Source organism: Lissotriton vulgaris, chromosome 4_1, assembly GCF_964263255.1.
Source record: "Lissotriton vulgaris chromosome 4_1, aLisVul1.2, whole genome shotgun sequence".
Lineage (NCBI taxonomy): Eukaryota > Metazoa > Chordata > Amphibia > Caudata > Salamandridae > Lissotriton > Lissotriton vulgaris.
The window spans coordinates 1,396,404,226-1,396,418,032 of NC_141691.1; the positions used below are offsets into that span (position 1 = coordinate 1,396,404,226).

Consider the following 13,807-nt stretch of genomic DNA (forward strand, 5'->3'; position numbering starts at 1 on the left):
GCAGATCTCACACTTGGCACAGTACAGCTGGACATCCTTGTAAATACCTGGCCAGTAGAAATAGCGCATAATGCTGTCCGTCGTTTTCTCTTTGCCTGAATGTCCAGCAGTGAGGTGAGTATGGGCGAAGAACAATACCTGCTCCCTGAAGGACAGTGGTACCAACAACTGGGCGTTGCTCTTTTCTGCCGGTTTCCAGTACAACAGGTCGCTCTTTATAGTGAACCAAGGGTATGTCTGGGTTTGGTTATTTTGAGAGACATGAGCGCTCTCCCAGGCGTTGTAGAGGGTTCTGTCATCGGCTTGGGCAAATCGAAAACTGCGGTCTATGACCCATGGTTCGGGAGACAGCAAGGCTGGTCTAGGACCCTCTTTTCCTTGGGACGGGAGATCAAGGGTGTTCCTAAACAATGAGAGGAAATCGGGGTTGTCTACTCCCAAAATCACAACCTCCGGGAATGAGTCTGCTACACCTACTTTAACTGTGTAGGGACCCTTGTCTCTATGGGTTATAGTCACTAGTGCCAGAGGGTACGGTTTAAAATCCCTGTGTACACAACAGATGTGCACAGTCGTCTCGGTACATATTGGTCCGGGAGGAAAAAACGTTCCTGGACCACCGACTGCCTACAGCCCGAGTCCAGGAGGGCACGCACTATATAGCCATTCATCTTCATACTCACGTAAAATGACGTTCCCATTTCAGCGGAGTACAGCACGGTTTTGGGTAGATATCCCACCTCCATCGGCTCTTCAGTTGGCTTTTTCCTAGGGCATAGACGGGCAATGTGGGCCTACTCAAAACACTGTGTGCCACATATCATAGGAGAGTCAAACCTCGGCGGCCTGGGTCTGGCCTGTTCGAACAGTGGCTTTGATTTCTTTTCTATTTTGGGTGGGGTATGCTCTTGCTGGTTTTCTCATGTTCCCACCCAGTGGCACGTGGCTGGGCCCGAGCATAATTGGCTGCCATTTCGATGGCCTGTTCAACCGTAGGTCCCGAGTGTTGTCTGAGCCATCGTTGGGAGGCATACGGCAATGCTTCCATGAATTGTTCGAGATATATCTTAGCCATGACTTCCTCTTTAGTGCTAGTCTCGGGTTTTAGCCACTTGTCCGCGGACATCTTCAGGCGGAAGAATAAGGTCTTGGGATTCTCGTTTGCGGTTCCTCTTTCTTTGCGAAAGCGTACCCTGTATGCTTCCGGGTCCAGACCGAGATGGTCGAGTATGACCTCCTTGATTATACGATAGGGGGCGTTACCACCAGGGTTGGCCACCTGGTAAGCGAACTGTGCCTCTCCTGAGAGCAAAGGGGCCAGAAAGAATGGCCACTTTTCTTCGGGCCACCCCAGTGCTCTGGCCGCCCGCTCAAAATTTAACAAGAACGCATCGGGGTCCTCTCCTGGCATGTACTTCTGCAGCGAGATCCCCGAGGGATTAGGGACATGGATCCGGCCCTCTATGGGCACCGTCACAGGTGGAGGCGGCACATTTTTCTGGAGGCTTTCTATCTGGGCAGTGATGGTGTTTTGGAAAAGTTCACGGTCCGCCTGAGCGGAGGAAAGTTGCCTCTCAAGGGCCCATCCTAGCTTCTCCTGGCCCTTAATGATGTGCTGGATCAGGGCGTCCATCTCACTGGTACAGACGGGCTGTGGTGGAACAGATCCCACATCTCACTGGTACAGATGGGCTGTGGTGGAACAGATCCCACTTCTGACCCCACTTGTAATGGGGTGGAAGGGGCAGAAGAAAGGGAGTCAGAGGCCTTAAGTAGGGATCTCAAAGAAGGCTTTATTTTTATATAGGACTTCCGCTTCCAGCTTGTCAGTCTTTCCCTGGCGAAGGCTGCTGGGTCCGTCTTGACACCGGGACAGAAGCCACGGGTGGTGAATGGCCCGGTCTCTGGGAGCACATATGACAACAGGTTCTCCGCTCCGTCCGGCAACCAGGAGAGAAAGAGACAAGTAGGGGTATTTAGAAGGGTGACCGGGAGCTTTTGGGTAAGGACCGGGGGTGAAGGAAACCCAGTGGAGGAGTGCTATCTACAAACTCAATAAGTGCTCAGAGTGCTTGTGAAAGGGACGGGTTATTTGGCAATCTATACACAGAGTTTTTACACTTATTTACAATGGTCTTTGGTAGCAGGCAGGCTGTTTCGCCCCACCCAACCCGCCACTCTGCCCCGTACCTGTTGAAGCCCTGCTCCTCCCGTGGGAGCGTGGCGGGGCGCCTCGTGGTGACGTTGGCCTCCGGGCTTGCTGGTATCACCGCGGAGATCTTCTACTGTCTCGTCCTCCTTTGCAAAGTTTCGCTCCTCTCCTCTTCTCTGCTCTCTAACGCTGCTCTCGTCCTCCGGGGAAACACTGTGCGCCGACTTCCTGATTCCGCTCGCATTTGTTGACAGCAGCGTGGTGACGTCATTGGGAGGAGTCTCATCATGGTCAAACCCATCATTAAAGGACCCGTCTTTGATTACCATGCCGCTGGACCAAAGGGGCTCGTTTTCTTGTTCACACCATTCATCCTGGTGGAAATGAGGGGTCTCCTGGTGAGAAGGGACACAAGAAGGTGAGAGGGGGGTAGCTAACCACCAGTCCCGTGTTTACTCCACGTCCCCTGAAGGGGTACCGACTCCAGCACTGTCACACAACCCCTCTCAGCCAATCCTGGAGCTGCTCCAGCAGCACCAGGATTGACTTAGAGTAGGGTTACTCGCCGCCCACCTGCCCATTAGGAGACCGAGGTTTGAGCCTTTGCTCAACCCTCGCTCTCCTAATGGGCATGCGCCAGCCTGAGCAGACACGAGTGCCCATGACTTGGCAGCGCGGACAAATTTGCCGACCTTCACCAGTCATGTGCACTTGTGCAGCTGCCTGCCCCTGGTGTGAGTTACAATGCCTGTCAGTCAACATGACGCCGGACCCCCCACCTTCTTCAGATTCTGAAGTTGGTGGGCAGTCCGATGTTATGCTGACTGACATGATTGTCAATGAGTTCTTCCTCAGCGTCTCTGAACTTAAGTAAAGTGAGAGATTACTTCAGAGACACCGAGGGAGCTGTGGGCGCGGGCGGCTTGTGGGGCAATGCCCCAGCGCCGTAATGGACGCACCGCCATTCAGTTTTAAAATGCCTGCCAAACATCTTTGTTGATATGAGGCAGCCAATCAGATATTATCTTTTAGTCTTCGAGTCCTGAGGTATTCCCCCATCTCTAGTTATCAATACATTTTGGATCTTAATTTCTTAAAACGATTGAACAGATTTACACCAAATCACAAAAAAAAACAGGCTTTCTTGCCAGAGATATAGTTTTGCCAATTTTGGTGTATTTCCATTCAGCTGTTTTGGTTGTAGCTGTGCCTAAAGTTCCTATGTGAAATTACATGGGGAAAATGTGTTTTGTCCCCACCTCCTTTTCTTGGCCCCACTTGACATATCACCCTAAAACTTTCCTGGAAGAAGCTGAGGTGGGTGCACCTATTTTTGGAATGTTTCTTGAAGATTCATCAAACCCATTATTAGCAAACCCAAAAAGCAATTTCATATTGAACCTGGTTCTCGTTATAACTACACAGTGGCTGTACCATGTTTAGTTAGTTAGGTAAGTTGTACGTTATATACCTAACTAAAGCTACTGCTGCCACTGTGTAGTTATACTTAGAACCAGGTTATAACTATAACTATACAGCAGCAACTGTCACTATGTTATATACATACGCACAATTAGGTCGCCCCATATTACTTGATTACATAAGGTCAGAGTCTGTCTTGTGTAAGGCAAGGGAAGATCAAGCAATTTACCACGAATCACAGGATGTCGAGTTGATGCCAGAACTCGATCCTGGTTCACCAGTGCCGAAGTCGACAGCACATGAAAAACACGGAATATTTAATTCACACGGTATCATAAGCCGATAGCGTAAAACTCAACCTTTTCTTGCGCATTGTTAGTAATTTTAAGTTATTAATTTTAAGTAACCGTACTACAAGTTATGTCTGTGGATCTGTGGCCTGTCAGTATTCCATTCTACTTGTTTGCAGGAGCAATAGACACAAAAAAAGGACAAAGTCTTCCCAGCCGTCAATGGTATCTGCTGCTAGGCAGTAAACAGAGAGGAGGGACCAAAACGTCACATGCTTCATTCAGTGCCTAGGCATAGACGTAGAAGAAGGACAGACGCGGAAGCCGGCACTGTCACCTCCCTGGCAGTGCCAACACCAGCCCCTGCAGGTGACCCGGGCACGCGCCGTTTATGATATGCTTTGCCCGGAGGCAACTCCAGAGGCTGCGAGCATGAGTGGCGACTACTACCTCGAGCTGTGCCCGCGGCCGGTATACTTTGAGAAGGCATCTGCTATCAACAGTGTCTTCTTCGATGAAGCGAACAAGCAAGTAAGGAAGCTCTGGACTGCACTGGGTGAAGAGGGTAGCAGTGGATTACATACCGCGGGTGGTGGCAACTGCAGAAGGGATTACTGGCATTTGTCGTGCCGGAGAGTGGCAGTTCTCTGTGTGGCAGCAGGCATAAGATGCTGCTTTGCTCTTTAGGGGTTGGGGTATGTTGATTTGAAGTTTAACATCTTGCTGTGTGTACTGTGACGTCATAGGTTTCCACGATTGCGACTATTTGACTAGTGATGTAACCCTTTGTGAAGGCTGTACGGATTTTTTGTCCCCTATAGCGCGCATGCCAGCACTTCTGAATAACCAAAGGGGAGAGTTAGAGGAAGGTTTGTGGTAATTATTGTTTCAGTGCATCACCTTGCATTTGGTGGATTACGTGTTTTGAGAAAGAGCTAATCTGGTTCACTTTTTTCCACTTAAAGCACACAGTGAGTCTTATTCTTAAACTGTGAGTGTTGACATGTATATAATAATGTACCCCTACTGTAGCAGCTCAGTCGCTCGTGTATGCGGGCAGACCGACATGTCCCCGCAGGGGACCCTCATAAGAGGGCGGCCCCCTTAGTGCCACAGTATGACACACTGGGCAGCCTAGTGTTTTGAGACCCCTTTAGGGTCCCGCTCGTCACTTCTGGCTGGGGTGGAGGGCGGGGAGAGGTATAAATTCCTCCCCCGCTTACCAGGCGGCCTCTTTGTCCCCTCACCCTGACACCGTTTGTGTGCCCTCTGGTCGCTCCGTCCAGAGGCCTGGTCTGGCGTCAGTGTGCTGTTTTTAGGTCTCGCCTGTCAATGCACATGCGCATTGAGCTTGCGAGACTATGGGGGCTTAAACAGACTTTAACCAACTTGCTTTTCCATGGCGATTCCTTGCAGTGCCCGTCAAATTGAAGCACAATGCGCAAGCGCATTGACATTAAAAGCGCGTGCACATGAAAGCGACAAGGCTCCCTCCCACGGCTATCCCCACCCGCAAGCAGCTCCCCTCTCTCTCCCCGCACACAGCCAGGCTCGCATTTCTCCTCCCCCTCCCCAGCCACCAGCACCTCCCCTCTCTCTCCCTGCATACAGCCAGGCTCGCATTTCTCCTCCCCCTCCCCAGCCAACAGCACCTCCCCTCTCTCTCCCTGCATACAGCCAGGCTCGCATTTCTCCTCCCCCCTCCCCAGCCGCCAGCACCTCCCCTCTCTCTCCCCGCACACAGCCAGGCTCGCATTTCTCCTCCCCCTCCCCATACGCCAACACCTTCCCTCTCTCTCCCTGCACACAGCCAGGCTCGCATTTCTCCTCCCCCTCCCCAGCCGCCAGCAACTCCCCTCTCTCTCCCTGCAGTTTCACTGCCGTGTCTCGTCTTAAACCCGCATTTGAGATCTTGCATTCAATACTAAAACCACCGCCTCAGCCTGCACAACTCATTTTTTGCCCAGTGAAACAGACTATTTTTTAAACAAAATTCGCCAGCCTTCACCATCTGTTCCCCAGCCCCCAGCCGCCAGCACCTCCCCTCTCTCTCCCCGCACACAGCCAGGCTCGCATTTCTCCTCCCCCTCCCCATACGCCAACACCTTCCCTCTCTCTCCCTGCACACAGCCAGGCTCGCATTTCTCCTCCCCCTCCCCAGCCGCCAGCACCTCCCCTCTCTCTCCCTGCAGTTTCACTGCCGTGTCTCGTCTTAAACCCGCATTTGAGATCTTGCATTCAATACTAAAACCACCGCCTCAGCCTGCACAACTCATTTTTTGCCCAGTGAAACAGACTATTTTTTAAACAAAATTCGCCAGCCTTCACCATCTGTTCCCCAGCCCCCAGCCGCCAGCACCTCCCCTCTCTCTCCCCGCACACAGCCAGGCTCGCATTTCTCCTCCCCCTCCCCATACGCCAACACCTTCCCTCTCTCTCCCTGCACACAGCCAGGCTCGCATTTCTCCTCCCCCTCCCCAGCCGCCAGCACCTCCCCTCTCTCTCCCTGCAGTTTCACGGCCGTGTATCATCTTAAACCCTCATTTGACATCTTCGCATTGAATACTAAAAGATGTTGGAAGCCTCATGTTCTTAAAAGAATTTGTAATAACTAACACACATTAATTAGCCTTGTACCGAAAACAATAAATACACTACCCTAAATGTGTGGTAGTAAACGGCAGCGTTCCAATGCTGATGAGCCCAACAAAATCAAAATAAAATGGCAGCCCTCTATCTGTTTCGTGTGCCTTGATGGGGTGGGGGGCTGAGGGGGCTTTGAATGCGTCTTCCCTTTGCAGGCTCAGTTTGAAGCCCTGGTCTTAACTATGCAGCCTCGACACTCGGTACAAACGGAGTAGCAGCAGAAAGGAACGGGCTGCAACTTGCATAACTCCACGACTCCAAGCGAGCCTGCACAACTCAATTCGCCAGCCTTCGCCATCTGTTCCCCAGCCGCCAGCACCTCCTTTCTCTCTCCAGGCACACAGCCAGGCTCGCATTTCTCCTCCCCCTCCCCAGCCGCCTTCACACACTCTCACAACCTCACACACCCTCACACCCTCAATCACACTCACACCCTCACACACCAGCACTCACCAACACACCCTCACACACCATCACTCAACATCACCCCCTCACACCCCCTCACCCACCCTCACCCTCACCCACAGTCACACACTCAACCTTCAAACTCGCACACCCTCACTCACCTTCACACCCTCACAACACTCGCCCTCAAACTCTCACCCTCACTCACCCACAACTATCATCACACACTCTCACACCCCATTACCCTCACCCCCTCATATTCACACACCCTCACAACCCTCACACCCTCACTCATACTCACACCGTCACCCTCACTCACCCTCACACACCATCACACACCCTCACACACCCTGACCCTCACATCCACTCACCCTCACACCGTCGAACTCCACCCTCCAACTCCACCCTACAACACCACCCTACAACTCCACCCTCCAAAATGACTGCGCATCTATGTTAATGCAAGCAAAGCTTTTGCAGTGCGAATTGATGTGTACCTTACAAAAAAAATGAAAACTTTTTACATGGATAATATAAAAAAAGTTACTGATGTGTTTGTTTTTTGATTCAGCGCTAACAACAGCATCAATCAACATTACATAGGTCTCTATTAGCTTCTGAAACAACGCTTCACAACATTAATACATTTGAAGTGTACAATATTCACGGAGAACAAAATGAACACTTATAGGCATCATCACAACAACTCACACTCACTCCCACCCTCAGCCTCACACACCCTCACTCATCCTCACCCTCACACCCTCACACACCATCACTCACCAACACACCCTCACCCACAACCTCAACACCCTCACCCTCACACACCGTCAATCACCCTCACCCACTCACCCTCGCACACCATCACTCAACATCACCCCCTCACCCTCACACACCCTCACCCACAGTCACACACTCAACCTTCAAACTCGCACACCCTCACTCGCCTTCACACCCTCACACCACTCACTCTCACTCACCCTCAAACTCTCACCCTCACTCACCCACACCTATCACACTCTCACACCCCATTACCCTCACCCCCTCATCTTCACACACCCTCACCCCCTCACCCTCACAACCCTCACCCCCTCACCCTCACAACCCTCACACGCTCACTCATACTCACACCGTCACCCTCACTCACCCTCACACACCATCACACACCCCCTGACCCTCCCATCCACTCACACTCACACCGTCCAAGTCCACCCTCACACCCTCACTCATACTCACACCGTCACCCTCACTCACCCTCACACACCATCACACACCCTCACACCCCCTGACCCTCACATCCACTCACCCTCACACTCACACCGTCCAAGTCCACCCTCCAACTCCACCCTACAACACCACCCTACAACTCCACCCTCCAAAATGACTGCGCATCTATGTTAATGCAAGCGAAGCTTTTGCAGTGCGAATTGATGTGTACCTTACAAAAAAAATCAAAACGTTTTACATGGATAATATAAAAAAAGTTACTGATGTGTTTGTTTTTTGATTCAGCGCTAACAACAGCATCAATCAACATTACATAGGTCTCTATTAGCTCCTGAAACAACGCTTCACAAAATTAATACATTTGAAGTGTACAATATTCACGGAGAAAAAATTAACACTTATAGGCATCATCACAACAACTCACACTCACAACCACTCCCACCCTCAGCCTCACACACCCTCACCCTCACTCATCCTCACCCTCCCTCACCCTCACTCATCCTCACCCTCCCTCACACCCTCGCACACCATCATTCACCAACACACCCTCACCCACAACCTCAACACCCTCACCCTTACACCCCCTCACCCCCTCACCCACTCACCCTCACACACCATCACTCAACATCACCCCCTCACCCACTCACACACCCTCACCCACAGTCACACACTCAAACTTCAAACTCGCACACCCTCACTCACCTTCACACCCTCACAACACTCCCCCTCACTCACCCTCAAACTCTCACCCTCACTCACCCACACCTATCACACACTATCACATCCCATTACCCTCACCCCCTCATCTTCACACACCCTCACCCCCTCACCCTCACACCCTCACTCATACTCACACCGTCACCCTCACTCACCCTCACACACCATCACGCACCCTCACACCCCCTGACCCTCACATCCACTCACCCTCACACCGTCCAAGTCCACCCTCACACCCTCACTCATACTCACACCGTCACCCTCACTCACCCTCACACACCATCACACACCCTCACACCCCCTGACCCTCACATCCACTCACCCTCACACTCACACCCTCCAACTCCACCCTCCAACACCACCCTACAACTCCACCCTCCAACTACTACTCCACCCTCCAACTCCACACGTAAATAGCGTTAGGCAACATTTAATTCAATAACTTAACATCGGATTACACACTTGTAGGTATTCAAAAATGAAAACGTAATGCATCGCGAGGACAGTGCACCAATTAATACATAAAAATGCAAAAAGGGATTGTAAAATATAACTTTTTTTACAAAAACAATAAATCCAAATAAAATAGGGAAACATCTGAATACACAGCGAGTAATAGACCAATTTAAAAGGGGACAAAGACATCTAAAGGTCACAAATTCACAACATAAAGCAGTTACTAAAGTAAGGAAAAATAAATAAACCATTAAACAATGGCGGGAAGAATCCACAAAACAAAGAAAGTGCGTAATCACAAGAGCATGAGACCTCACATCCTAATTGCAATTCTTCCAGAAGTACAATAAAGTATTCCGCTCAAACTACACAAAAAAAAATACAATTTTTAAAGGTGTCTTCATACGTATACTTTGCCACAATTAATACGCATCTGTAGTCGAAAATTTAAAAGGAGGTAAACATTGTCTCTAATGAGCAAACACAGACAAAATGACTGCGCATCTATGTTAATGCAAGCCAAGCTTTTGCAGTGCGAATTGATGTGTACCTTACAAAAAATGATAACTTTTTACATGCATAATATAAAAAAAAGTTACTGATGTGTTTGATGCTGTTGTTAGCACTGAATCAAAAAACAATCAACATTACATAGGTCTCGATTAGCTTCTGAAACAACGCTTCACATTTGAAGTTACCATATTCACGGAGAAAAAATTATCACTTATAGGCATCATCACAACCACTCACACCCTCACCCACCCTCTCCCTCAGCCTCACACACCCTCACTCATCCTCACCCTACCTCACACCCTCACACACTCTCTCAACCTCACACACCCTCTCAACCTCACACACCCTCAATCACACTCACACCCTCACACACCATCACTCACCAACACACCCTCACCCTCACTCACAGCCTCAACCCCCTCACCCTCACACACCCTCACTCACCCTCACACCCCATCACTCAACATCACCCCCTCACCGTCACACCCCCTCACACACCCTCACCCACCCTCACCCTCACCCACAGTCACACACTCAACCTTCAAACTCGCACACCCTCACTCACCTTCACACCCTCACAACACTCACCCTCAAACTCTCAGCCTCACTCACCAACACCTATCATCACACACTCTCACACCCCCTTACCCTCACCCCCTCATCCGCACACACCCTCACACCCTCACACCCTCACTCATACTCAGACCGTCACCCTCGATCACCCTCACACACCCGGACCCTCACATCCACTCACCCTCACACTCACACCGTCCAAGTCCACCCTCCAACTCCACCCTCCAACTACAATACCACCCTACAACTACAATACCACCCTACAACTCTACCCTCCAACTACAACTCCACCCTCAAACTACTAATCCACCCTCCAACTCCACACGTAAATAGCGTTAGGCAACATTTATTTCAAAAACTAAAAATCGGATTACACACTTGTAGGTATTCAAAAATGAAAACTTAATGCATCGCGAGGACAGTGCAGCAATTAATACATAAAAATGCAGAAAGGGATTGTAAAATAAAACATTTAAAAAAAAAAAACCATAAATGCAAACAAAATAGGGAAACATCTGAATACACAGCGAGTAATACAACAATTTAAAAGGGGACAAAGCCATCTAAAGGACACAAATTCACAACATAAAGCACTTACTAAAGTAAGGGAAAATAAATAAACCATTAAACAATGGCGGAAATAATCCACAAACCAAAGAAAGTGCGTAATCACAAGAGCACGAGACTTCACAGCCTAATTGCAATTCTTCCAAAACTACAATAAAGTATTCCACTCAACTAACCAAAAAAAAATCGAAACAATTAATAAAGGTGGCTTCATACGTATACTTTGCCATTAATTAACATACATACTACTTTATAGTCATTCAAATGGTATTGAAAACATAACATTTCTTTTTGATAAAAAAATACATGTTTTGAAAAGTATAAGTGTACACTCCATAAGTATTGCTTTAAAATTTTATAGTACTTAAAAAAAAACATAGATAAGGAATTGCTGCTCAAAAGCATGTAGGTTTCAAACTATACAGCAAATATAGCTTTTACGTACCATTACAATAAATACGAATATTTAAAGGTGGTCGAAATTCACAAAGTATACGTAAAACAAAAAGAAGTACAATTTAAGCAACACAAGGAAAAATAAAAGAAAGTACCGTCTAAATAACACATTGTCAACTAAACAAATACAGCAACATGTGGAAAGAGTACATCCCAAAACTTTTTCTTTATGACATACATTACATAAAAGAAAGCAAAAATACATTAAATAAGGAAAATTAGAAACATTCCATAAAAGTACAAAAGGTACATACACAAGCCAAGTACGATCGCAAAGTGAATTCTTTAAAAAACATTACTAAACATTACAAAACTTACTAAATATATATATATATGGCGAGAGCACTATGCAGTCACGATGTGATGCAGGGCGTAGAGCTTTTAATTGCATGGAGCTTATACCTGAGGTTAGAGAGGTTGTTGATGAAAGGTTCCCACCCCCATGCCCCGTCCTGTCCCGGACGGGCCCAGACGGGCATGTTCTTAAGGGTGTTCAATTTGTCTGTTGACACAGGGATATCATTCTGTGGGCAATTGTCATACGGTCCAGAGCTGATGTTTAGGATGATTTTTTTCTATTTTTTCATTAAAAAATGTAGCAAGGTCTTGACATTGTTTGTCCCTCATCCAAGAGTTTCCGGATTTTTTGCGTTACGCCCAGCAGGGCGGTCTCTGAGGAGTATCCTGCTCTGAAGCCTGATTGTGAAGGATGGAGGAGGTCGTTTTCCTCTGCGAAGAGGGTGAGAGCGGAGTGTAGGTGCCTTTCCATGAGTTTGGAGAAGGCAGGGAGCAGAGATATTGGCCGATAGTTTGAAAGGACAGTGGGGTCCGCTGATGTTTTTTTTAGGAGTGGGGTTACCAACTCGACAGGACTGTGGAGGATTGGAGGGATGCATTTAGCATGTCTGCTATAGTGGTCAAGGGGGTGGTGTCAAGTTGTTTTAGAATACTCACGGGAAGAGGATCGCGAGGGGAGCCTGATGAAATGGACTTCAGGGAGGATTTTAGGGAGTCCATGGTTACAAGGGGCCATTTCTCAAGGGTGTTCAATTTGTCTGTTGACACAGGGATATCATTCTGTGGGCAATTGTCATACGGTCCAGAGCTGATGTTTTAGGATGATTTTTTTCTATTTTTTCATTAAAAAATGTAGCAAGGTCTTGACATTGTTTTTTACTAAAGGGCGAGTGGTAGCAGTTGTTTGAGCACCTGCTAGATCCTTCACTTTGTTAAATAGGGTTTTTGCTTTGTTTGTAGCATTGTTAATGGAGTTGGCCACATAGAGGGCTCGGGCTTTGGTGCAGGAAGAGTGGTATGCGTTTCTGGCTTTATTGTATGTTATCTTTTTTTCATGATTGTATTCTTGCGCCATTGCCTTTCTAGGGCTTTGCATTTTGATTTTTCCGTTTTGAGAAGTTCGTTGAACCAGGGAGCTGGGGGACGATGGAAGTTTCTTTTTGCCTGAGTTAGGGGGAGGCATTTATTGGCTGCATTTTCAAGCCACTGGTTGGTGGCTTCAGCTAGACTTTCCACATTCTGGTCGTTAGAGGGTGTACTAATTGTTAATGCTTGATTCAGTTTTTCTATGTCAAGTAGTTTCCAGTTTCTCATGGAGTTAGCTGGCCATACTGTATTTATAGGGGAGAATGTTTGGTTTAAGCTGAAACTGAGAAGATGGTGGTCTGACCAGCATATAGGGCTGGTTTGAGTCCATTTTAATTCTGGGATATTTGTAAATATGGGGTCTAATAGGTGTCCTGCCTTGTGCGTAGGGCCTGAATTGAGGAGTGATAGGTTGAGAGCCGTTAGGTCGTTAATTAAGTTACAACATGCCACATTTGTTGGGTCCTCAAGATGCAGATTTAAGTCCCCTAGGAGTGTGACATTTTTGTAGTCTAACAGAAATGGAGTGATATAGTTTGCTAGGTTGGCTGTCCAAGTATTGGCATTCCTAGGAGGTCTATATATTAGGAGGCCAGAGAAAGTGAAGTTGGGGTTCAGAGTGATTCGAAAGGAAGCGGCTTCACAGTCGGGAATATTTACTGGGAGCATATTGCAAGTAAGATCTTTGTGGAATATAATGGCAATACCTCCACCCACTTGGCCCTGTCTGTCTCTTCTTGCGATGGCATAGTTGGCTGGGAGGGCTGTTGCTACATCCGGGCCGGAGCTTTCGTGTAGCCATGTTTCTGTAAGGAAGAGAGCATTAGGTGCTTCTTCTAGTAGAAAGGTGAAGATGTCAAGTTTGTGTTGTGGCAGAGATCTGCAATTTACGCTGAAAAAAGAGTAATTGCAGCTGTTGTGCTTAGGGCGTTTGGATGGAGTTTGAGTCCGGGTTTCTGGGTCAGGGTGTGGTTGGATATTTGTGATATGAACATTACAG

At 48.2% G+C, this 13,807-nt stretch overlaps 1 protein-coding gene across 1 annotated transcript in view; it reads left to right on the forward strand.

The window, feature by feature from the left end:
* Positions 1–4,126: 4,126 nt before the first annotated feature.
* The window catches only part of RMC1 (regulator of MON1-CCZ1), a 319,509-nt gene continuing 309,828 nt past the window's right edge, over positions 4,127–13,807 (forward strand). The window contains exon 1 of the mRNA XM_086965645.1: positions 4,127–4,395. Within this exon, the coding sequence (XP_086821771.1) occupies positions 4,261–4,395 (135 nt within the window). The 5' untranslated portion in view covers positions 4,127–4,260. The remainder of the gene's footprint in view (positions 4,396–13,807) is intronic.